The sequence below is a fragment of the Rana temporaria genome, chromosome 1, assembly GCF_905171775.1.
Source record: "Rana temporaria chromosome 1, aRanTem1.1, whole genome shotgun sequence".
NCBI classification, from domain to species: Eukaryota; Metazoa; Chordata; class Amphibia; order Anura; family Ranidae; genus Rana; species Rana temporaria.
In genome coordinates, this window is record NC_053489.1 from 243,308,093 (window position 1) to 243,334,225 (window position 26,133).

Here is a 26,133-nt window from a genome sequence, read left to right on the forward strand (position 1 = left end):
CCCATTTTTTTATGTTTGTCTGTGCTGCATGCTCTAATCTCATAGTGTTCAGAATGCACAATTTTTATTTAATTTGTTGCTTGTAAATACCTTTATTTTGTAGTCCTTCATTACTTCCTCCTTCTTATTTGCCTAGGCTATTTGCAAGGGTTTCTGGGATAGGCATCATGTTTGCCAGTAGTCCTTGCAAACCTGACTGAAACCTATTACATTGCTTGTGCACTGAGCATGTGCGAGATATGCAAAGCTGAAATCCAGGAAGTCATACAGTCTGGCTTCATGATGTCCACACTTAAGATGGCCACGGTCTATTTCTAGATTATAAACTATCTAAATGCTGTAACAACCTAACAAAACGGACCTTAGTTTACAGACTAACTTTACTAGAATACATTAAGCTTGTGTATTACAGGGGTATTTATATTTAAAAAGTGAAATTGTGGGTGGAACTCCCCTTTAAATCGTACAAGTCTCAGATGATTTGGAGACTACAGGAGGAGAGGTTGCAGAGGCACTCTTGTGCCCCCCTGCATTCTGAGTAACCCATCACGGTTGCAATTTTGCCCATAAATTCAGATATAGTGGCCGAAAAAAATCTTCGCTACTTAATACAGAGGAAGAGTAAACCCCCTGAAAGGGTCAAGGAAGACTAAGAAGAGGTGCACTGCTCTTGCACCCATGATACATCATGCTAAATATACAAGTGATAGATACCAAAAAGAGGTACTCTCAGGAACACTGCAGGAGCAAGAAAGGTTAAAGCCAACTGTGACCCAGTTAAGGCCCCATGTACACTGCTGCTGCTGCTAAACGGACGTTCAGAGGCAGTTGGACATATTTTGCAACTGCCCCGGAACTCATTCACGGTTATCTCATGTTTACATGTACATGTTTACTGTCGTTTTAGGCAGTTGCGTTTATAGGTATTTTTTTTAAGGCAAAAAAAATTAGTTCAGACGCTGAAGTTTGCTGTGTTTCAGACGCCAAACGCGTCTAAAAATGGTAACCCGTGTTTAGTTTATAGGTGTTTTTCGTTTCTGGTCTTGCATTTTTTTTATTTAAATTTTTTAAATGCTACTAGACGCAAACGCGGCATGTAAACGTGGCTAAATGCAGGGTTTGACAAATTTGCTTGGAATCTAGGAGCCAGCTAAAAAAGTTAGGAGCCAGAAAACGCACCCCGTCCCGACGAGATTGCATGCAGAAGTGAACACATACGTGAGCAGCGCCCGCATATGTAAACGGTGTTCAAACCACACATGTGAGGTATTGCCGCGATTGGTAGAGCGAGAGCAATAATTCTAGCACTAGACCTCCTCTGTAACTCAAAACATGCAACCTGTAGATTTTTTGAAACGTCACCTATGAAGATTTTAAAGGGTAAAAGTTTGTCGGTATTCCACGAGCGGACGCAATTTTGAAGCGTGACATGTTGGGTATGAATTTACTCGGCGTAACATTATCTTTCATAATATTCAAAAAAAATGGGGATAACTTTACTGTTGTCTTATTTTTTTTATTAAAAAAAGTGTAATTTTTTCCCAAAAAAGTGCGCTTGTAAGACCGCTGCGCAAATACGGCATGACAGAAAGTATTGCAACGATCGCCATTTTATTCTCTAGGGTGTTAGGATAAAAAATATATATAATGTTTGGGGGTTCCAATTAGAGGGAAGAAGATGGCAGTGAAAATAGTGAAAAATGACATTAGAATTGCTGTTTAACTTGTAATGCTTAACTTGTAATACCAACGGCTCACCACCAGATGGTGCCAGCTCACAAAAAAAGCCAAGTCCAAGCCAAGTCGCCAGGACACTATTTCTAGTCGCCATGGCGACCTGGCGCCCGGTATTTGTCGAGCCCTGGCTAAAACGGCAGTTTTTTTTTGGTTTTTTTTTTTAGACACTGGTTTCTAGCTGTCAAGTTAAAATCGTTCAGGAGAAGTTGAACAACGTCCCATGTACATGAAGCCTTACAGTAAGTAAAAAGGCACCAGAAATCTCAAAACTATATAAATAAAAAATTTGAAAGTCAACAGAAAAGCAAATGAACTGTTGACTTCAAGGAGATCAGGCCGAAGCTCTGGCAGGGGTTGCAGAAGTGCATGTGCATTGCAACACTTCTTAAACAGCATCCCAATAAGTGAACATTGCCCTTCTGCATGAGGGCCCTTATGTATGCTGCATCCATACGAACATTACGTACAGTAAGTAAAACAAAAGGGTTATGGGTGAACCAAACAAGGAATCTGTGTCCCATTATAGTGAGTGATTGCCATAGCCAATGTTGGCAGGGCACAATATCAAACAAGAATGGAATATCAATGATGGAATCCTGTTTGTCCTCTACTTTACATTAGTAAAAGAGGACTTGGAAACACAACTTTCTGGGCTGCAGGGCATTATGGTTTTATAGTAATTCAATCATATTTGTTACCAGTGTTGGTTTTTTATGGTCCTTTTATCGCGCAACAATACATATACTTATTAGCCTGTAAAGAAAGAAAAAAGTTAAAGTAATTGACGGGTAGACCTTTAACGACCTCAAAGGCAAATGTCTATGCAAAACATCTGGTAATATTTTACCTCGACAACCCCCAGGGGTGACAGGCGTGTGAAAAACAACAAGACAAGAGAAGTTATAATGGAAGTATGCAAGTAAGCTTCGGAGTGTTGGAGGTACGGGAGCAACTTGTCTACAAGCTGCTACTCAAGACAGAAGCATTCAAACCTTCCTTTTCAAAACTACAGAAACAAAAAATTACAGGAGCTCAGTGCCAGCCAGGGTGCACGTAAATACTCAGCATTCCTAAACGTACAGGAAATCAAAGCTCCCTTTGTGGCCATTAACCCTTTCAGTGCTACACTGGCACCATAATGCCTATAAACACAATAGATCCAAAGGCTCCTTGATAACAAAACAAAAAAAAAAAAAAGCACCGTACATCAGAATATGCTGTATAAACTGCACAAGGCTAAGACTAATCACTTTAGTCCATGGGAGACTTAAAGGGGTTGTAAAGGAAAAAAATGTTTTCCCTAAATAGCTTCCTTTACCTTAGTGCAGTCCTCCTTCACTTACCTCATCCTTCCATTTTGCTTTTAAAATGTCCTTATTTCTTCTGAGAAATCCTCACTTCCTGTTCTTCTGTCTGTAACTCACCACCGTAATGCAAGGCTTTCTTCCTGGTGTGCAGAAAGCCTCTTGAGGGGGCAGGGGGCGAGCAGGAGTGTCAGGACGCCCACTAACACACAGCTCCTTTCTCTATCTGCAAAGTAGAGAGTGTCCCGACTTGCCTGCTCGCCCCCTCCCCCCTTAAGAGGCTTTCTCCACACCAGGGCGAAAGCCTCGCATTACGGTGGTGAGTTACAGACAGAAGAACAGGAAGTGAGGATTACCCAGAAGAAATAAGGACATTTAAAAGCAAAATTGAAGGATGAGGTAAGTGAAGGAGGACTGCACTAAGGTAAAGAAGCTATTTAGGGAAAAAAATAAATTCCTTTACAACCCCTTTAACAATACTGCACAAAGACAGATTTACTATCAGATCAAAAGTAGAACGGCACCAATTTGAACTGCTTGCCTGACCACTAAAGTAGAAATCCATCCTTAACACTAAAATTCCTGCATCTACAGATATCCACTATCTAAAACTAACCTAACACTGTAAAGAAAAAAAAACAAAACAAAGAACAATAAAAATCAGAATACATACCTTTTTTGAAGCCAATCCGACCTGATCCCACGTTGAGCCGTCACCTGCGGCTTCACTGTGGAGGCGGGTGCAGAGGACACAGCCGACAACAGAAACCCCATAGCAAGTCTATGGTTGACATCAATCCCCATTGATTTCACTGCCGTTGTCGGCTGTGTCCTCTGCAGAGCTTCTGCTGCTGGAGACCGGATTGGATTCAGAAAGGGTATGTACCGTACTTTCCGGCGTATAAGACGACCTTTTGTACTTAAAAAAATGCCTCAAAACTCGGGGGTCATCTTATACACCGGTACCTGTCTCAGTCAGACTGCGGGCGTCCATTATTCAAAAGCCGCGCCTCCTGCTCATGCTGTTCCGCGATAGGCAAAACACTAATTTTCTCATTTTCCCAGCAGAGCCTCTGTTCAGTGTTCCGCCTATCACGGATGCCTTCTCATCCTCGGCCGAGAGGACAGGCGTGATAGGCTGAACACTGAACAGAGGCTCTGCTGGGAAATTGAGTGTTCCGCCTATCACGGAACAGCACGAGGAGGAGGCACGGCTTTTGAATAATGGACGCCCGCAGTCCGACGCTGCATACAGGATAAGGTAGGGAGATTGTCGAGGTATGCAATGGCACAGTGAGGCAGGCAACGGCACAGTGAGGCAGGCAATGTAATGGCACAGTGAGATTTGAAAAAAAGCCTGTTTCTGCCAGCGGTTGTTCTGGCTACTCCTCAGCTTCAAGACAGACTAGTAGGAAGGGGGTCGTCTTATACGGCGAGTATATCCTAAAACCAAAATTTTTGCTGGAAAATTAGGGGGTCGTCTTATATGCCCACTCACCTTATACGCCAGCAAATACGGTATACCAATTTATTCTTTACAGGGTTATATACAGGGCCGATCTGCTCTATAGGCTCACTATGCAAGCCGCTTAGGGCCACGCAAAGCTGCGGAGGGCCCCCAAATTACTAAAGGCCCAGCCTGGTAAAAAGTCATTTTCGGCCCCAAACCTCGCTGGCTGCATGGGAGAAGAGGTAAGAAGTCAGTACCCCCCGCGTCTCACTTTAATGTAAGATGTCATTTCCGACAGCAGAACACTCCCTCCCCCCGCTTCTCAACTTTAATGTGACATGCAATTTTGCTTAGGGCCCCAGGGAGGTCAGGATCGGCAATGGTTATATAGGCTAGATCGTGGGTGTCTGTAGATGCAGTGATATTAGCGTTAGGGCACATGCACACTGCGGCTCAAAAGCAGCTTCTATTACAGGGCTTTTGTGCTCTCATTTTTTCTACCTGGAAACTCCCCTTCATGTTAGCCAATGTGCCCATTCACACTATGGCTTTTTCAGGCAGTTTCAAGCATATGCTCCTACAGGGAGAAAAATATATATATATATATATATATATATATATATATATATATATATATATATATATATACACACACACACACACACTATATATATATATATATATATATATATATATATATATATATATATATATATATATATATATATATATATATATATATATATATATATATATATATATATATATATATATATATATATATATATATATATATATATATATATATATATATATATATATATATATATATATATTATATATATAAATTATTAAACACGTTTTTTGAGAGGAGCTAGTGGCCAAAAGAAGCTTGAAAACATTTGTTCCAGCTTTTTTGCTCTGTTTATACAGTGGTTAATACCATCTAGAAGGGTTTGTGGAAAAAATAGAAAACAATAAAAAAAAAAAAAAAACACTTCTGCTCAAAAAAGCAGCATAAGCTTCTTCAAGCTGAAATAAAAGCTCAAATTCCTCTAAAAGCAGCTTTTTTTGAGCTGCAGTGTGCATGAGCACTTAGGCTGGACTTGCATTTTAAAAGGAGAATGTATATCCAAGAACAAACATTGAGGCCCGGTTCACACCTATGCGAATTGATTTCGATGAGGCTGGTTTAAATATGTGCGAAGCATTCGCATTGCTGAAAAAACGTGTGCGTTTTCTAGGAATTGCGGTGCGGCCCATTATCTTCTATGGACACGCATCTGATTCGCAGATGTGTTCATTTCTCTTCAGGATTTCTCTCATTCTACTCAATACACTTCCCCCCCTCCCAGGTCTCCAAAATTCGCAGGTAAAAACGGAGATGATCTGCTGAACAGTTCTCTTATCTCTCTGCAGAGATAAGAGAGCTAAAATTCGCACCGGCCTTAGAGATTTGCAGCCTAAGAGCCGATTCACACTGCGGCGGCACGACTTCAGGACGACTTGCAGAGTCGCCCCCGAAGACGACTTCAGAGGCGATTAGCAAAATGACTTCTGTATAGAAGTCAATGAAAATCGCCCCGAGCCGCCACCGAAGTCGTACAAGAACCTTTTTCTAAGTCGGAGCGACTTGCGTCGCTCTTAGAACGGTTCTATTGCATAGCATGGGACGCGAATCGTCAGGCGGCTGAGCCGCCTGACGAGTCGCCCCAGTGTGAACCGGCTCTAAGTGGCCTCCATTTGTTTTCTTTATCTGGTAATCCTGCCGTTAACACACTTGCTGTCCTTGGGTTAGAACTGTACTGAGCAGCATTGTCACCCTAGGACAAGGAGTATGTTAGAACTACACAACAACTCACCCTTCTCCATAACAGAGGGAGGTGTTTTGTATTCCACAGACAAAGCAGTGAACAACGCTAACTGATAGCTTCCTATGCTCTGCCTCTGGACAGTTATAGGCTCACAATCCGATCCAACCAGATGGAAGGGGGACGGATCACATTCTGTTTTTTTTTTTGGAGACAATTGGATTGGAGGTAGGTGGGTGCAAATGGACACAAGTCAGTTTACATCTGCCGCTCTATAGAGATGAATGGAGGGTCTGTGTGGGTTGAACCGATCATGTGAAATGGGCCTAAGTTTGCTTTCCCACTGCTGTGCTGCAGTTTACCTTCACTGCGGGTGCAGCGCAGAGGACCTGTGGCTTTCCTGGGTTAGCTGCCCTTTGCCATCGATGTCCATTATATCCTGCAGGTGTGGCGCACTTTCTAAAAGTACACCAAACCTGCAGATAATAACAGAAGTCTATGACTCAATGCAGGTAACCCAAAGGTGCACTACGCTGCACCTGCGGATCAGCTTGAAAGCAGCTCAGTAACCACTGCAGAACAGATATGCCCAAATATAAACCGTTTTTAGTAATAAACTTACCTTTAATAACAGTCTTCCATTCAGGAATCCCTGACTGTTGCTGTCCCATGCAGATAGCATTTGGTATCACGCGGCTTGTGACAGGAGCTGGCGCTATACAGGAAGCACCCGCTAAGGTGGCTCTGCTCCCTATGCAGCCGCTTGCTTCCTCTACCGTTGGCTTTATTCAGAACACTGATGCTCTGGGATGGCTGGTCGGGCCACCTGCGATCTGGGCTTGTGAACCTGCTATCCCAAAGCAGGAGGTCGCTGGTTTAACAGATTAAAATAGAGAGAAATTTACTATACATACATTTTACTTTAGTTCAGTGATGGCGAACCTTGGCACCCCAGATGTTTTAGAACTACATATCCCATGATGCTTAGCTACACTGCAGAGTGCATGAGCATCATGGGAAATGTAGTTCCAAAACATCTGGGGTGCCAAGGTTTGCCATCACTGCTTTAGTTGCTTCCTGGAGGGGTCACTTTACCACTGTCTGAGACAGACACTTCCTAATGGATGGCCACTGGCAAGGTGCTCTTAGGAGAGAGAAGAGGTTAAATGAATCAAAAAGGCAGGTAGCGGGGGGGTCAATGTTTTTTATGGCACCATCACAGCACTGGGCCAGCGGTCCCCTGCATCGGAACCAGTGGCAGGAGTCTGGATGGGGTGGAGGGGAACTTAAGCCTTGTGCACACACTAAGAATATAGGACGTCCTTAGACTATACCTGCCTTCACTATGTAAGAAGGTCAAAATTGTAATATAAATATAGGGGCTTTAAAAAAAAAAAAAAAGAGAGAAGGAGGAGAAGTTCAGCCTGAACTTTAGGCTGGGCTTCTCCTCTGTGTCAAAGAAGTGCAATTCCTTTTGCACTCCTGTGACCCGTTTTCAGCAGAGAGCGGTCTGAAGTCCCCTCTCCGCTGAGGTCACTGCCATCAGACAATGCAAGGCATCATCCCGACTGCAAGTCTGGATCCGCCAGCTGCCTTGATGCCAGTCTCCGCGAGCCGGTGAGACGGCCGCTCCCTGCCCCTCCACTGCTCAGTGCTCCAATGAGTGTGGAGAAGTAGAGCAGAAGCAATGATCCACCAAGGCAAGTATGAATAGCAAAATAAAAAAACAAAACACACACACACACACACACACACACACACACACACACACACACACACTTCTCTTTTTAGCAATCAACTGTTGCAAAGGGCCTTTTGGACTGCCGATAATTATCACGAGAAAAACAGCCGATCTGCTCTTAGGCAGTAGCGTGGGTCGTCAGCGCCCGGGGCAAGGCGAGCAATTTGCGCCCCCTAACCTGTAGGCTTTTAGCACTCCCTTTTATTCCTACAATAGTACTGACCACTACACTAACCTACCTGCTTCCTATACTGACCACTACAGCACCTAATTCCTACACTGTCCATTACACTACACGGACCTACCCGATCACTGCCCACCACACAGCAGTATTCCTATACTGACTGCTTGTCTAATCTCCCTCTCTCTGGCTGGCTGCTCCCTCTCCCCAGACCGCACCCAAGACCCCTGGGGCCAGCATCACAACCCGACTCACCTGCAGCTTGTGTCTTCCAGGCTAGGCAGAGGAGGGTCTCCAGGAGCAACCGTAATCGCGGATAGGCCAGTCCCGCTGTGGCAGCCGCACATGACCCCATTCGCCAAATCACAGGGTGCCAGCCGCAGGAAATAAACATTAGGGATACGGAGCCAGCAGTGACACACACACACACACACTGCCTGGTGCGGGACTTCGCTCCCCCAAAAGTTGCACCCGGGGCCACGGTGCCCTCCGCACCCCCCACTGCTCTTAGGGGACCTCGTTCTGTATTTCTCAATAACCTCTTAATCTCAAAAAAGTACAGCTTTAAAGTTGCTTCCATAACTCTTCAGCATAACAATCTCATGAATTCTGAAATAAAAAAATAAATCAAGTTCTATGCTGAAGTCTGCTAATTTAAGACAGACAAATTGGTATTGCGCTGTAATTGCCTATAACATTTTAATGGAATTTGGATACATTCCCTGTAAAAAAAAAAATGGAGTGAACAAAGTGTGAGCTGGTATGCTTGCCAGATGCAAACATAGTGGAAAAATTTTGCATGTCCAAAAAACCTTGCAAATGTCATTAACTTAGATGTCAGAAGACTTGCACTGCAAAGTGTTAACGGCTGGGTAACACTACATCATTTTTCACATTTTTACTGAACTTTTTTAGAGGTAATCACGTCCCCTTTCTTGCACATACCTGCATAGATCATATGATTGCTGCGAGGCTCACGTTGTATATTGTGCGTGACGATTTTATCCATGTAAATCGCGAAGAGTTGTTTTGACTACATTCTTAAAAAGAGCTAGTAACACTCTGGCCCCTTTCATACAACCCTTCTAATCCTAATCTATAGGCAGGCAGATGTAAAAATGGACATGTGTGTTTATATATATATATATATATTATTTTTTTTATTATTGTTAATATGGGGGTGTTTAACTCAAGTGGTAAATGTGATTTTTATCGAGTCCACAGCAGTCGGTTGTCAGGTTTGAGGGCATGGCAGCCCATATTTATTAAAAAGGAAATCACATAACAGTTTACACATAGAATTTCCCACGCAGGGGTTCTTCTCAAGTAAAGTTCATATAACCAAAAAAATTCCAAGCCTCCTGGGCTCACTTTGCCTTGCTGTTACCTGCTAACCCTGGCCCACTCCTGACCTCAACAGGATTGTCCAGCCCACTGTCTCCCAGACTTCCTTCAGCCACCTTGGACTTGCTAGTCACCTACCAGCCTCCCAGTCCGTCAGGCACAAAGTCCCCCCACACCAGGGATGTAGTCTCCGACAGACAGACAGCTTTCCACACACAGTGTCTTGAAACAGCAGCCAGCTACACACTCCAACTTCCTCCACCCTTTGCTCTCACTAGGCCCTCGGTATATGGACTGTGTGCACCTGGGAACACAACCTGCTGGCTATTCATAAGACCTGGACACAGGGTTGGAGATCCCATCGCACCCAAGTCTCTGTGGGATCTCCAAACTACACAGCCCCATTTGAACTTAGCAAAACCCGGAGAAAGCTGCCAAAACAGCCTTCCCCGTTTCAAAGCTATGCAGTCCGCTGACATGCAGACATTGTGTGAATTTTTGCTCCCATTCCATAGGGACCGGGACTCTCACTATTACAATACATACACACAGTGATGAAAAAACAAAAATAAAATACCCAGCCCATGACACTCCCTGCTTGACTGTAGGCAAGACACACTTGTCTTTGTACTGCTCACCTGGTTGCCGCCACACAAGCTTGACACCTTCTGAACCAAATAAGTTCATCTTGGTCTCATCAGACCACAGGATTTGGTTCCAGTAATCCATGTCCTTAGTCTGCTTGTCTTCAGCAAACTGTTTGAAGGCTTTCTTGTGCATTATCTTTAGAAGAGGCTTCCTTCTGGGACGACAGCCATGCAAACCAATTTTAGGTAGTGTGCGGCGTATGGTCTGAGCACTGACAGGCTGACCCCCCCACCCCACAACCTCTGCAGCAATGCTGGCAGCACTCATACGTCTATTTCCCAAAGACATCCTCTGGATATGACGCTGAGCACATGCACTCAACTTCTTTGGTCGACCATGGTAAGGCCTGTTCTGAGTGGAACCTGTCCTATTAAACCACTGTATGGTCTTTGTCACCATGCTGCAGCTCAGTTTCAGGGTTTTGGCAATCTTCTTATGGCCATCTTTATGTAGAGCAACAGTTTTTTTCAGATCCTCAGAGAGAGTTCTTTGCCATGAGGTGCCATGTTGAAAAAAAATAAAATGTCAGGCAGAAACCGAAAATGTTATTTCTTTTTTTTTTATAATTGTTAAAACACCACCCCCACAATCAGCTCCTGCCCCCACCAACCCCTGCCACCATCACCTACTGCCAGCTCTTGCCGCCATCAACTCCTGCCACTATCACCTCCTGCCAGCTCTTGCTGCCATCACCTCCTGCTCCCACCACCACCACCACCACCACCTCCTGCCAGCTCTTGCCGCCATGACCTCCTGCTATCACCACAACCTCCTGCAACAATCGGCTCTTGCCACCATCACCTCACCCACCTCCTGCCATGGTGCCACCATTACCTTTTCCACCATCACCTCATGCCAGCATTACCTTCTGCCCCCATCTCCTGCCACAGTGCCAGCATAACCTTCTTCCACCACCACCTCCTGCCCCCACCACCTCCTGCCACCATCACCTACTGCCACCACCAGCTTCTTTATTACCTTAAAGCTGGACATGGCTGTGCTGGGCTGGGCTCAGGGCTGTCACGGCTCCGTCCTCTGCCTATGGGGAGTGTCACTGCCAAAGTGTCCCTCCTGACTCGATCGGCTATTCAAAAATGCCCGGCCGAGCAGATACAAGCTTTCCCGAGCCCGGCCAGCTGCGGGCTCGGGAAAGCTCGTATCCGCTCGGCGAATGCGCAGTTACGTAATGGCGCCACGCGGCGCCATTTTTGAATAGCCGATCGAGTCAGGAGGGCAGTGACGCTCGTGCAGTGCACTCGGACGGAGCCGTGACAGCCCAGCGGCCATCTTTTTTACGGGCACCTGTTGCCCATTATCAGCAATTTTTAAGCTGTTTCGGCATGTCGCCAAAACAGCTGCTTTCGGCCGATATGTATCGGCACCGATATATCGGTGCATCCCTAGACTTGTGTGTTGAGTTATTTTGGAGGGGACAGCAAATGTACACGGTTATACAGTAGACTTATTATAGGTGCACCTGAAAACATGCATTTTTTTTGTGCATTTCTTCAGAAGCTCTTATTGAAAAGAAGCTCCCCATACTTGGTTAAACTTAGCTTTGATTTCACAATAGAGCACTCAGAAAAGCAAAAAGAAAATAAAACATGGCATGCCTCAGGAATGTGCACACAAAGTAGTTTGATGTCTGTATTAAGAATGATTCATTTAATATGATCTCTTTAGGAGGAGATTACTAGAAAACAAGATACTCAAGCAGATAATGATGAACACCTCCTAATCTTCCACTCACACCTAGTACACCAAAACAATTACGGCTTTCAGTACAAAAAAAACAAGAAAACACTCCGCAATTTGTTTAATAGCAGCTAAATTAGAGCTCAAAGGGAAAGAAAATGTTTGCAATAAAAAAGGAAAATGATGGAGAACCACATTTTGCAAACATCTGCTAAGCTTGAAAGCATTCTTCCTGTGACGTTTGACAGATTTCATCATGTATGGCCAAAAATATCTCCCTTGTGGATTTAGGGCCAAATTTGGAGCTCCAGTTAACCAAATGTGAATTTTGTAGAAGTCAGGAACAATGGAACCCTTAAAGGGTCACTAAAGGAAAAAAAATGTTTGCCTAAAATTAATGTCTGCAAGGTAGACAGACAGAATAGTGTAATGATTCTGTTAAAAAAAGAGTAGATCCCTATTAAATTCCTTCATCTATATCACCTCCGGCGTTCTAGTTTCTGTTCTCTCATTCACTTCCTGGTTTGCATCGTTTGTTCATGTAAGAACTACATTTCCCAGTATGCATTGCGGCACGCCCAGTAATTCACACCTCCTTGAAGTCTCTAACACGTAGAGAGCATCCTGCCGCACAGATGTAGTTCCCAGGAGGGGGTGAGCACGTTAATCACCACCGTAGTAAAGCCTCCCATCACGGTGGTGAGTAACAATCAGACAAGCAGGAAGTGAACAGAACAGAGAAGAAATAGAGCAACTTCTGAGCAAAAACTAACAATGAGGAAGTGAAAAGAGGAATGTCTGCAGGTAAAGGATGCTTATTATGAACCACTTCCAGACCGCCTGCCGTCGATATACGTTGGTCTTTTGTCGTTAAATACCATTGTTATGGCAGCAGATTGCCATAAAACACATTTTCTTCAACTGTGGGCGGTCTGCTTTAAGATACAAGTGGTCTCCGCTGCAGATTCCCTGCAAGATCACTTTTATCGACTGGAGAGGTGCTCACCCCCTCCCGCAGCATACCGGTTGTTTCCACCCCTTACCAGAGCCATCATTATCGGTGGAGACAATCTGATCCTTTCCCCTGCTTGGCACCAAGTTGAGTATGGGAAGGATGGCCCCCACTCGATGTCAATCACTACCGCCCAATTTTTTTTATTGCTTTTAAAGTGTAAATGTGAGATCTGAGGTATTTTTGACCCCAGATCTCATATTACAGGACCCCTCGAATGGACGGAGACGGCAGGCGGAGCCTGTGGACGGAGACGGCAGGCGGAGCCTGTGGACGGAGACGGCAGGCGGAGCACACTGTGCATTACAGGCCTTCTCTGACCACTGGCAGTGGCATCCAGGGCACTGTGCATTACAGGCCATCCCTCAGACAACCACCATCCAGCACACTGCAGCATTACAGGCTTCCTCAGAAAGACCAGAGCAGCTAAATCTGGATCTGAGAGTTTGTTCAAACCTTAATACCATAAATAACATTACATTTTTTTACTCCGGGGAGTATAAAAATTAGTTTGGAAAGTCTAGAGAAATGCATTACAATTTAACTAAACACAAAAACATTAGATTTTAGTTGACCTAAATCATTTCATCCTGCAAAAATGTACATTTACACTGGAGATTTTAAATGGACTAAATACGACGACTAAAACAAAATGGCATTTTAGTCTATAGCCTGATCGGATTTTCTATCGGACAAAACCTCAGAATTTTGTGCGAAGGGCGGTGATCTTGTATTGCATACAAACGGCAAAGAATTGTTGGCCAACAAAAACAAATCGACGTAGCTTTTCAGCTCTTTAGCGCCACCCTTTGGGCAACTTCTGCTAATGTTGTCTTATGGTTAGCATTGGTTCGAAGCATACGTGTTTGTACTTTGGATTTTAGCCCAACGGCCTTGTGTACACACGATCGGATAATCCGACACCACACATTTGTTGTCGAAAATTCCGACAACAATTGTCCGATGGAGCATACAAACGGTCGGATTATCTTGCCATCACACAATTTCCGTCAGACAGTGCGATCAAATGTACGAGGCTTATGACAAAAAAAAAAAAAAAAAAAATGAACACTTGTAGAACACACACAAAAAAAAAAAAAAAAGGGGGACTAAATCCAAAATTTGCTGACAAAATGAATACTACTTTTACCTCTAGGCAAGCCTACAGGTAGTGTAAATATCTCCTAAAAGGATACCGTTTGAGAGATATTTACTGTACATGCAGCCAGTGACATCACTGGTGCATGCGCTCCAAAGTTACGGCCACTCGTGCCGTTCCTTCAGAGCCCTGTGCTGTGAACGGCGGCTACCACGCACACGTGTGCGACATCATAGCTGACGGGGCTTCCATCTTTCCCCGGTCTTCCTTCCAGGTTTGCAGGAGCCGGCTGGCTCCTCAGCTACGGCACGGAGCTCTGAAGGTCCATCACCAGCTGCATGCAGTGTGAATATCTCCTGAACCCAGCAAGTTTAGGAGATATTCACTGCCTACAGGCAAGCCTTATTATAGGCTTAAAGTGGTTGTAAACCCTTTACAACCACTTTAACCTACAGGTAAACCTAGATTAAGGCTTACCTGTAGGTGCAAGAAATATCTCCTAAATCTACACAATTTAGAAGATATTTACAAAAATCACGGGCACCGATGTCTACGGCGCACTTTAGCAACAGCGATTGTGCCTATCCTAATGGAGGCCGTGTCGTGACTGGCGGCTCTCGCGCACATGCTCCAGGAGCCGCGATACCCGGATGTAACAAATGGGAGAGATGTAGGCCGCCCGAGCGGTGAACAAGGACGGCTGGGGGGGGGGGGGGGGGGATTTGATCTGAGGTGAGTATTACATAATGAGCTAGTATGCATTATGTCTGTCTTGCAGGTGTTTTTTTATTTTTTTACTAGTGGTTACAAGTTTACAAAAAATTTGTTTACTACCACTTTGACAAGGCTTAGCCATAAAGTCAGAGAAGGGAAGATCTCCAAAGATTGGCAGTACATGGTTGAATTTCGAAAAATGTGTGCGTTTTGTGATCCTATGGTGCCACCATTGATTTCGAAATGCGATCAACCAAGCCTTCAATTTTACCTTGTGTTGCTACAGAAAAGAATTTTCATGGCTGGGAATCTTCTTCTGTTGCACATACGCATTTCCTTTTTTGATTACATTTCTCACACGAGTCTCCCATCATTGATTGAAAATCGTTTGTTTTTGGCCGCACCAAAATCAGCTATTACTGCAGCCCACTAATGGTACGAAATACGAACGAAAATTCTTACATAAGATTTTTAAAAGAAAATGTTTTCGAAATTCGACCCGTGCCGGGCTTTTTTTTTTTCCCCCAGGGGGAACTTGGTGGAACTCAGTTCCACCACCTCTGGCTCAGACCCTTGGGAGGTCCAGATGACGTCAATACGACGAAACCAGACGAGCGTACGCACGCTGCTACAGCACTTCCACGAGGATTTACAACGCCTGACTTGTTTTTATGTATTGTGAGTACCCAGTGTATATTTTTTAATAAATGTTAGTTTTTTTAAACGGTATCACACTATCTGGGCATCCTTTTTTCTTCTCCTTGACCGGCCTTTGGAACCAAGCCATATATAGGGGGATAACTAAAGATTTGCCAGAGCGCAGCACAGGGGGGGGGGGGGGGGGGGCGAGAATATTTGAAAGAGCAGGATGGATTTTTTTTCTCCAACAAATGATTTTCAAACTATGAATTTGGGAAATTGCATTTATTCCAAACTCAAATGTTAAAAGCATTTCAAATTTTGAAGTACTTACAAAACGACATTTGTCCGGTCATCAAATGTTCGTACCAAGGTTTCATTGGAATCTACTAGGTCTAATCACAAAAATAAGCTGAACACAGATTTACTTCGGTGTTTCCTTTAACATCTACGAGTATCCAAAAGACTTCTGAACTCAGGAAACTTAAATATACAAGTTACTGGTCCATACAAAGGGAGCATGGGAAAGCTGAGGATCTTTCTGGAGTACCCTGCAAGAAGATGCTCCAGCACCATGTACCTAGATTTGGGATCCTCAGCTTTGCTAGAAACCAGCGACGTCACTCATGCCTAGGCAAGTACACCAAAAACCTGGAGAAAAAAAAATATATATATTTTTTACATTTGAACGCTTTACTTTTATTGCTCGAGACTTTTTTAATTACAGGGTTGGGTGCTTCGATGTCCACTTTAAGGCAATCTAGGTTTAATTACCTGAACATCCCTTAAAGCAAACTAAAATTACATTTAAAACTTTTTATGGCAGAGAAGTTTCTGCAATAAAACCTCCGTCAAACCTGCTAGCAGTCGTTTTCTAATTGTACAATGACCAATGCAGGAGTCAGGTGACAGAACAAAGCCTGCATGCATGTCATCTGTGGCTGGCCAGAGGAGAAGACAGTAACTCTAGAGGCAGAATAGAACCAAGATAAGTTGGCAGTGGTGGCAACCGAGTGCCAATGGGGGGGTTGTGGACTTTAAATGGCTGAAGGACACACCAAAAGGCAAGGTTCAGATAATTTTTAAGTATGCTGTGCATATCTGCAGAACATAGCTCGGGCCCTGGGGGTCCAGAATAAGGAACATTTTGATTGAAAACCAAATGCTAGACATGGTTAGAATGGAACACAAAATCCTTTGTTGCAGAACATCTTCAAAAATGTGTTGTAACCGTGTGGATCAACAGACTTTAAAGCGGAGCTCTACAAATACTGCAGCTGCTAACTATTAATAAATGGACACTTACCTGTGCAGGGTGCCTGCGATGTCGGCAGCAAAAGACGAGCAATCGCCCGTCTCGCGGCTGCCCCCGCCGCCATCCTCAGCGTGGGAATCAGGAAGTGAAGCGGCTTCACTGCCCGGTTCCCTATTACGCAGGCGCGAGTCACGCGTCTTTCACTGGTTCCCCGCTGTGTTCTGGGAACTGTGCGTTTCCCAGAACACAGCGGAGGGGGAGTGGCGTAGATAACTGTAGCTTCTGCTGCCATTTATGCCAGGAAGTGGGTGCAAATACCTGTATTAAACAGGTATCTGCACCCCCCTCCCCCTGCAATGTGGCACCGGAGGGGGGGGGGGGATCCGATGAGCCGAAGTTTCACTTTAGGGTGGGGCTCCGCTTTAAGGGAATTTAATGCCACTAATGTATGAAAGATGTGAAATATTTAAAGGTTTTTTGAAAAGCCGACACTAAACTGAATTGTTTTTGCAAAACTTCAATTTTTTTTTTTGTTTTTTTTGATCATCTGCAAAAAAGGATCACGAAGACCCAGAACCTATTTCAAGGGGTTCCTTCGTGGTGAAGAGGTTGATAAAGGATGCCCTCTAGGAGGCAGTAGCTATACCCAGCCATGGAGGGACTGCTTGTGTCCCCCCCAAGGAACACTGGAAAAGTATGACAGACCAGAAAGCACCTTCAAAAATGAGTCAGCTCCCCTATCCTATCCTCACCGATTCACAATGATTTAAGTGCCTGCTGCTTGGTATTTGTCAATCTCCCATCAGCCTGATGGTGGCCATACATGGCTCAATAAATGACCGATTTCTTTTCTCTAATCGATTCCCTCTCCATAGGAATAATTGATCTATAGTTGACAACCCATTGGAGCAATATCACACATACAAGAAAGTAGAATGGATAGTCGCAAGATACAACTGTAAGTAACTGAATGGCATCTGTTTAATACGATACAATCTGAGTGACAGGAATACGATCAAATTCATGAACAAAAGCTACACAGTGCTGGCGACTGATGCAAGGCCTGGCTGATTGACTCCATCCAATCAAATTGGACTGAAAGGGAAGTTATGCCTATTTGAGAATTTTCTTTAACCACTTCCATACCGGGCACTTATACACCTTCCCGCCCAGACCAATTTTTAGCTTTCAGTGCTGTTGCACTTTGAATGACAATTGCGCGGTCGTGCTACACCGTACCCAAACTAAATTTTTATCATTTTGTACCCACAAATAGAGCTTTGTTTTGGTGGTATTTGATCACCTCTGGGATTCTTATTTTCTGCAAAAAAAATAAAAAAATGACCGAAAATTTTGAAAAAAAATGTTTTTTTTGTTTCCGTTATAAAACATTGTAAATAAGTACATTTTCTCCTTCACTGATGGTACTGCACTGATAAGGCAGCACAGATGGGCACCAATGAGGTGGCACTGATGGGCACTGATGATGGGCACTAAGATGCGGCACGGATAGGCGGCACAGATGGGCACGGATAGGCAGCACAGATGGGCGGCACGAACATGTGTTGTACTAATGGATGCCAATCAGTGCCAAACAATGCCTGCCAATCAGTGATGCCCATTGTGGGCACTGATTGGCATCCATTATTTCTGTCATTGTCATCCCTGGTGGTCTAGGTTGGCATACCTGTGTTTTGGATCCCTGGTGGTCTAGTGGCATCCCTGGTGGTCCAGTGTGGGCATCCTCGGGGGGGGGGGGGGGGGTATGTGCTGATAATCGATCAGCACAAACCCCCCCCCCCTGTCAGAGGAGCAGCCGATAGTGAGGAAAAGCAGATTACCGGCTTTTCCTGTTTACATTGTGATCCCCTGTGATTGGACACGACTGATCACGTAGTAAAAAGAGTCTCCATCGGAGACTCTTTACCTAGATCGGTGTTGTGGGGTGTCAGACTGACACCCTGCAACAACGATCGCCGCAATGCAGGCCCCGGGGGCGCGCAGCGGCTCAGTATCCTGAGGACGTCATATGACGTCCACTCAGGATATTGAAACCACTTTGCTGACGTCTTTTTGCATAAGGCGGGCGGCAAGTGGTTAAAAAGCATGATCAAATAATAAAATTGATTGTTTATGGCCACTAAAAGGCTTCATGTATACTAGAAGCTCCTAAACTCAACGCCATAAAAGCCTGTGTCCATGTACACATAGGCTTGTATGATGGCTTAGGAGCTGCTGCGTTTAGGCAAGGTCAAGGGCACTTTCACACTGATCTGCAGCAAAAAAAAAAAAAAAAAAAAAAAAACACACACACATGCATTACACACTTGTGGTGCGGTTTTTAAAATGGACATGCGACTCAAAGACCACACCAAAAATGCTTTCAATGGCAAGGTGCATTTTTGGTTTATTTTTAAACTCCCCAAACACGCTGCAAAAATGCTGCAAGCAGGATTTTTTTTTTTGATCACCTATGTGAAAGGGGTGTTGGCGCTGACTGTTAATTGGTGATATAGGTTGTTAAATCCAATCCTGTATAGATCATATGGCAAAGGGCAAATAAAATGTTGATACTCCCACAGCTGTATGATAAAAATAATAATGAGATAAATAAATGATGTTGGGTAACCACTGGTGGGTGAGCTTACAGGATGTATAAGCTCCCGTGGATAAACCTAAGGAGGTTGCGGAATAGGTATCTGCCGTCAGATGGTGTACCCTGTTGCTGAACAGCAATTAGCGAATCACTCTTCCCATGGTGCATTTCTTTCGAATAGAGTGCTGTAAAGGTGAAGTGACTGATGTGGAAAAGATGCCCCTCCTCCTAGAGGTGTATAATTAGTGTGGAGTGTCAAACTCCTATGTAAGCGAATGTGGTGAGAACTTGAATCAAACGTGTGTTGCCAGCTGCTGGATAATAGTTAACCGATTCCTTTTAAAAATAGATAAAAATCAATCATATAATGTACCTGCACTTTCTAGTTTCGTTTTTGCATGTTTCCTGCTTCTCTGCTGTACAGAGCCACAGAGCCAATACATGGCAGTGATGGTTTGGAAAACGAAACGGATTGGTGCTGAGGGGTTTTAGAGACACACAGTAATCACACCTCCTTGATTGGTGACCACAGAGAGAAATCTCCCAGTACTGTGGTTATCAGGAAACAGACAACCAGGAAGTGTGGAGATCAGAGAAGAATTACAGCAACTTGAGAGCAAAAACGAACAATGAGGACACGAAAAAAGCACTGCATTGAGGTAAAGGAAGCTATTTCCTTTACAAACCCTTTAAGAAGTGACTTCTGAGAGTAATTCAATTGCTGATCTTCAATCCTCCGATATAGTGACTTGCGTGCTCCCTCCTGTAGTTCCCCACTCACCAGAACTGTATCCCCCTTCAGAGGTAGTGATTTCAAAAGGAGTGGGATAGATGAATGGATCTCCTCAACTGATCTCCTGTTCCTCCACCGATCAGCTTCCGAATAGGTTTTTCCTTCCAGAACCGGAATGTTCCGCTGGGCTGCGGGAGTGAAGTTGTGCAAGTTCAGCTGGACTCGCACGGCTTCACTGCCGCCTGTCAGTCCCGATTTTGGCCGCGATTAGAGACATCCGTCCAGTTTCTGCACAGATGTCAATGTAAATTGTGGGCTAAATGTAGTACAGAAACTACTTATTGAAATTGGTGCATCACCGCACCGATTAAGACATGTCAAATCGCACCAGTGTGAACCAGGGATTAACCTCCCTATCTTGAACGCAGAAGAATCACTTCTAGGATAGGAAAATTTGACCGCTAGCCACATCGTTTTTTTTGCCGCAGCTGTCGTCAGGGTGGGCTAGTGTACGTGTAGCCCAAGATGCTATACACCACATACAAAATTAGAAAATGTACACTCTGTACTGTAGACCCAATGCTCTCTAGATACCTCATCACCTTTTCCCCGTATTCGCCTCAAGGACTTCTCTCGAGTCCCTCCCATCCTATGGAACTCCCTTGTCTGCATGTCTCCTACTCCAGCTACATGTAGGGAACCCGTAAATACGGGTTTCTTCAAGCAAGCCTAATCAACCTCCCAAGAACTTCTACCTTCTCCATCAGCTTATCCCCATTTTGTGTCACTTGTAGGTTCTCACAGACAGAACCCTCCGAATCCTCTTGTACTGTAACCGTATTTTATGGGGTTTTTTGGTAACGCGCTGCACAAACTGGTTGTGCTATATAAATCCAATAATAATAATAATAATAATAATAATAATAATAATAATAATAATATTATTATTATTAATACAAAAAATAAATAGTTCTCACGGTTTCTTTAGCAATAATATTTTCTGATTTAGTATGATAACATATACACAAATAAGGACAATAAACATTTATCCTACACCTTAAACAATGATCAGCAGAAAAAAACCCAGGGAAGGCCAATTGCAAGCAGCAGTCAGGTAAAGGAGAGCAGCCACAACAGGCAGAGAAGTATGTGAGTGTGTCATCCTGGGTGAGGAGTGCTTGGATCAGCTATGTCAGGAGTATACTCATTTCCTGATGAGCTGTCACCCCAGGACTACACAACACCACCCCCCAGGCTATGATCCTCAGACATCCAGAGGAAGACAGCCTGTCATCAGCTCCCACAAGCCTGATCTCTCATTGATAACCCTGCGATCCCTTTATTACAGGCTACAAATGAAGAAACAAAGTTCCCTCCATAATGAATGGCTGCAGATCCCCATCAGCTCCCACCAGAGCCCTCCTGATCCCCATCAGAACAAAGCAGACGGATTAGTAAAGGCGTGATAAAGTGGCAGCCAAGTCTGGAGCCGCAGCAGACAATGAGTAGCGGGGATCAGCCCTCCAATCAGGAGCTCTACATGAAGCAACACATGCAGTAGAAATGAGCAGACAGCATGGACGTACCAGCTTGCGCAGTGATCCCTCGTCCATGGCGGTGAAGCGCTCCTCAGACATGTCTCTCTTATTATTATCAGTTCACTTCTTCCACACACTTCTTCACTTCCCACCGATCTACATCTGTTCTCTCCTGCACACTGCAACTTCAAATCACTACTTTGCCCACCCCGTGTACGCCCCCTTTGCCCTCCCACTGATAAACCAGCCACCCACAGGAAGGCGTTGGGCTGTTCGCACCGCCCAGGGGTGTCGTGACTGGACGGATCGAATCTAGAACGCCCGCCCACTTCGCAGGGCGCACCGGGAGTTGTAGTGTAGACGTGTGGTGAAAGGTGCAGTGATTGCAGGTATACAGATGCATTTCAAACTGAAACTGTCACTTCCAACGGACTGGAGAAGTGAGTCAATGTCTTCTCTGTGTGGCTCCGGGATGAACAGGCAGACAGGGTGACGTCATATTCAGACTTGTCTGCTCAGAGAAGGGTGTACACAGCAGAGCAAGTCCTGTTTTGTAGGTTTTTATTTACTTTTGGGTGTTATACATGTGAGGAAAATTCCTCTGTGAATTTACATTTATTCTGTTGCCACCTAAATAAAAAAAATGCCAGTTTAATTCACTTCTGCCTGACGCTTTTTTTAAAAAATTTTTGCACATTTTTTGCTCGGTAGCATAGGGATTTCTCAGAAGAAATAAGGACATTTAAAAGCAAAATGGAAGGATGAGGTAAGTGAAGGAGGACTGCACTAAGGTAAAGGAAGCTATTTAGGGAAAACACGTTTTTCCTTTACAACCACTTTAAAGCGGAGTTCCAGCCTTTTTTTAACCACTTAACCCCCGGACCATATTGCTGCCCAAAGACCAGAGCACTTTTTGCGATTCGGGACTGCGTCGCTTTAACTGACAATTGTGCGGTCGTGCGACGTGGCTCCCAAACAAAATTGGCGTCCTTTTTTCCCCACAAATAGAGCTTTCTTTTGGTGGTATTTGATCACCTCTGCGGTTTTTATTTTTTGCGATATAAACAAAAATAGAGCGACAATTTTGAAAAAAATCCAATATTTTTTACTTTTTGCTGTAATAAATATCCCCCAAAAATATATAAAAAAAAATATATTTTCCTCAGTTTAGGCCGATACGTATTCTTCTACGTATTTTTCATTAAAAAAAATCGCAATAAGCGTTTATTGATTGGTTTGCGCAAAAGTTATAGTGTTTACAAAATAGGGGGTATTTTTATGTCATTTTTATTATATTTTTTTTACTAGTAATGGCGGCGATCAGCGATTTTTTTTTTCGGTACTGCGACATTATGACATTAGGACCATTGGCATTTTTATAGCGATCAGTGCTATAAAAATGCATTGGATTACTATAAAAATGCCACTGGCAGTGAAGGGGTTAACACTAGGGGGCGGGGAAGGGGTTAATTATGTCCCTGTGTGTGTTCTTACTGTGGGGGGGGGGGGGTGGCCTCACTAGGGGAAACACTGATCCTCTGTTCATACATTGTATGAACAGAGGATCAGCATTTCCCCTGCTGACAGGACCGAGAGCTGTGTGTTTACACACACAGCTCCCGGTCCCCGCTCTGTAACGAGCGATCGCGTGTGCCCGGCGGCGATCGAGCCCACCGGGCACGGGAGTCGGGGGCGCGCACGCGCCCCTAGTGGCCGCTCTAAGAGCCAACGTAGTATGATGGGCTCTCGCCCAGGAGAGCCGACCTGCCGCCGTAGAATGACGGCGGCTGGTCGGCTACTAGTTAAAGGAACACTAAAGTCACAATTTTTTTTTTTTAAATAACAAACATGTTATACTTACCTCCACTGTGCAGATCGTTTTGCACAGAGTGACCCGGATCCGTGTCTTCTGGGGTCCCTCGGCGGCTGTCTCGGCTCCTCCTCGCAAAAGCTTTCCATATTCATGCGAGCTCCCTCGCATGGTGGAAAGCTTTTGCGAGCGCGCTCCCGTGATACAGCAGCGGCCATAGCCACCAACTGTATCACTCGGGCCCGCCCCCCGGTGCGCCGCGTCATCCGCTGTGATTGACAGCAGCGCCAGCCAATGGCTGCGCTGCTATCAATCCGCCCAGCCTAGCCAATCAACGGCCAGGCTGGGAACCGAGCAAGATGACAAGCACGCGCCCGGGACTTTCGAACGGTGAGGTAAGTAAAACGGGGGCTCGGGGGGGTCGGTGCTGTCAGATGTTTTTTTACCTTAATGCATAGGATGCATTAAGGTAAAAAAACTTTTACCTTTACAACCCCTTTAAGTTTATTAAAAGTCAGCAGCTACAAAAAGCATAGCTGCTGGCTTTTAATAAACAGACACTTACCTGCTCCACGGTTCCAGCGACGCGCCGGACAGGGCTCCGCTCCTCGCCGGCCGGCGTCTTCATTCCTAGTGTGGGCACCCGGCAGTGACAGCTTTCAGCTTCACGGCCGGGCACCCACTGTGCATGCGCGAGCGGCACTGTGTATGCGTGAGTGGCGCGGCACCATCTGATTGGACAGGTGCTCGCCTACAGGGAGGGGCTGCAGTAAGGCGATTAAGCTAATCGCCTTACCAGCCCCTCGGCGGAAGGAGGAAGTGGGACAGGAAGTCCCACTCCTCCTGACCCCCCCACTACCCCCCCAAAAAAATTACATGCCAAATGTGGCATGTAAGGGGGGAAGGAGTGGATTAAGCGGAAGTTCCATTTTTAGGTGGAACTCCGCTTTAACCACTTGTCCACGGGAGGACATCATATGACGTCCTCCACTTTGTGCAGTGATATCTGAATGATTCCTGCAGCTACAGGCATCATTCAGATATCGCCGTCTTCAGCCGCCGATTCGGTTCTGCTGCTTGATCGTTCTTATAGGCGGCGGGAGGGGACGTCCCGTCCCCCCTCCCGCAGCCATCTGGTGCTTCTCCGGGCTCTCCCGTGCCATCGGGGCCCGGAGAGCGAATCGGCCGGCGCTTGCTGGGAAAGCATAGAGATGACTGGTCACCAGTCATCTCTATGACCGTCGGAGGTCCGGGCGCGACGTTATGACGTCACGCCCGGTACCCAGAAGTAAACAAAGCCGCAATCGCGTAAAAAGTGTAAAAATGAAGTAAAATAAAAATAAAATACATTTTTTTTTTTTAAACGCCCCTGTCCCCGGTAGCTCACGCTTAGAAGCGAACACGCATGCAAGTCCCGCCCACATATGTAAACACCGTTCAAACCCCACATGGGAGGTATTGTCGCGTGCGTTAGAGCGTAACTCGAAAAATAGTAACCTGTAAAAAAATTTAAAGTCGCCTATGGAGATTTTTAAGTACCAAAGTTTGGCGTCATTCCATGAGTCTGCGCAATTTTACAGCGTGACATGTTAGGTATCTATTTACTCGGCGTAACATCATCTTTCACATTATACAAAAAAATGGGCTTACTTTACTGTTTTGCTATTTTTTAATCCATGAAACATTTTTTTTTCCCAAAAAAAGGTGTTTGAAAAATTATTGCGCAAATACCGTGCGGGAAAAAATGTTGCAAAGACCGCCATTTTATTCAGTAGGGTGTCTGCTAAAAAAATATATAATGTTTGGGGTTCTGAATAATTTTCTAGCAAAAAAATTGTGGTTTTACAATGAAGGAGAGAAGTGCCAAAATAGGCCCAGTGGACTAGTGGTTAAATTAAACAGTGGGCTGATTGGGATAAAAAATATGAAATAGACCATTGAAAATTACATACATGTATTGAATAGATAAACCATCTACAAAGTAAAAACGGTCAGCGTGTACAAAAGCACATAGCGCAGTGGTTCTCATCCTGGGGGTCCGGACCCCCTCAGGGGTCAAATTATTATTTGTCAGGGGTCACCGAATCCTAGGCTGTTCCTGAAGCCTTAAACCACTCTCCCAGACTAGAGGTCAGCTGACTGGTGTGGCAAATGAAGTGGGAGGGGCTGGAGGAGACCCTATCTCCTGATTTCGGCATAGGTGTCACTGCTACGAGAAAAAAAACAAGAAATTAAGATAGAGAGATAAAAGGGAAAGAAAATAGAAGAGAGTGATACATCCTAAAATGTACCATAAGGTGTTTTAATACTGTTCGAGTGGAAGGGACTCAGTTAACGATAAATGTCCATGGGTTAGGGGCACAAATTACTTGTCTTGAGTGCTGACAATCCACGCTACAAAACACATTTTTCTGTTAGGGGTCCCCACAACTTGGGAAATTGTATCAAGGGGTCACGGCCAGGGGTCAAGTCCTGGGGAAAAAAGTGTGGGAACTCCCACCCAAGATCCATTCCCCCACCAAAAAAAAAAAAAAAAGCAAGTTCTTTCTAAATCCTAGCATAACTCGCGGCAGACCTCCGCAATGTCTCCTGGGAACAATGACAAAAGCTCCCAGGAGACATTGCGGCATCGAGGAAGTGACAGAATTCCAGCACACTACCTGATGAATCCATATACAGGAAGCGGCCAGTAACATAAAGGATTACTAAGGTTCGCCTGCCCCTGACAGTGACTTGAGCTGGGCATCGCCGCTTAGTGAAGGATTGGCTCGGGCGGCTCAGCTGCTCTAGTCCTGCAAAGGGAACTGCGTTCCTGCTGTGAAAAAA

The 26,133-nt window shown here is 44.8% G+C and overlaps 1 protein-coding gene across 3 annotated transcripts in view; it reads right to left on the reverse strand.

The window, feature by feature from the left end:
• Window positions 1–21,707, reverse strand: part of SMTN (smoothelin) — a 218,487-nt gene extending 196,780 nt beyond the window's left edge. For all 3 annotated transcript variants that reach the window (XM_040352229.1, XM_040352210.1, XM_040352219.1), the window contains exon 1: window positions 21,546–21,707. In XM_040352229.1, coding sequence (XP_040208163.1) covers window positions 21,546–21,596 — 51 coding nt within the window. In that variant the 5' untranslated portion in view covers window positions 21,597–21,707. The remainder of the gene's footprint in view (window positions 1–21,545) is intronic.
• Window positions 21,708–26,133: the final 4,426 nt, after the last annotated feature.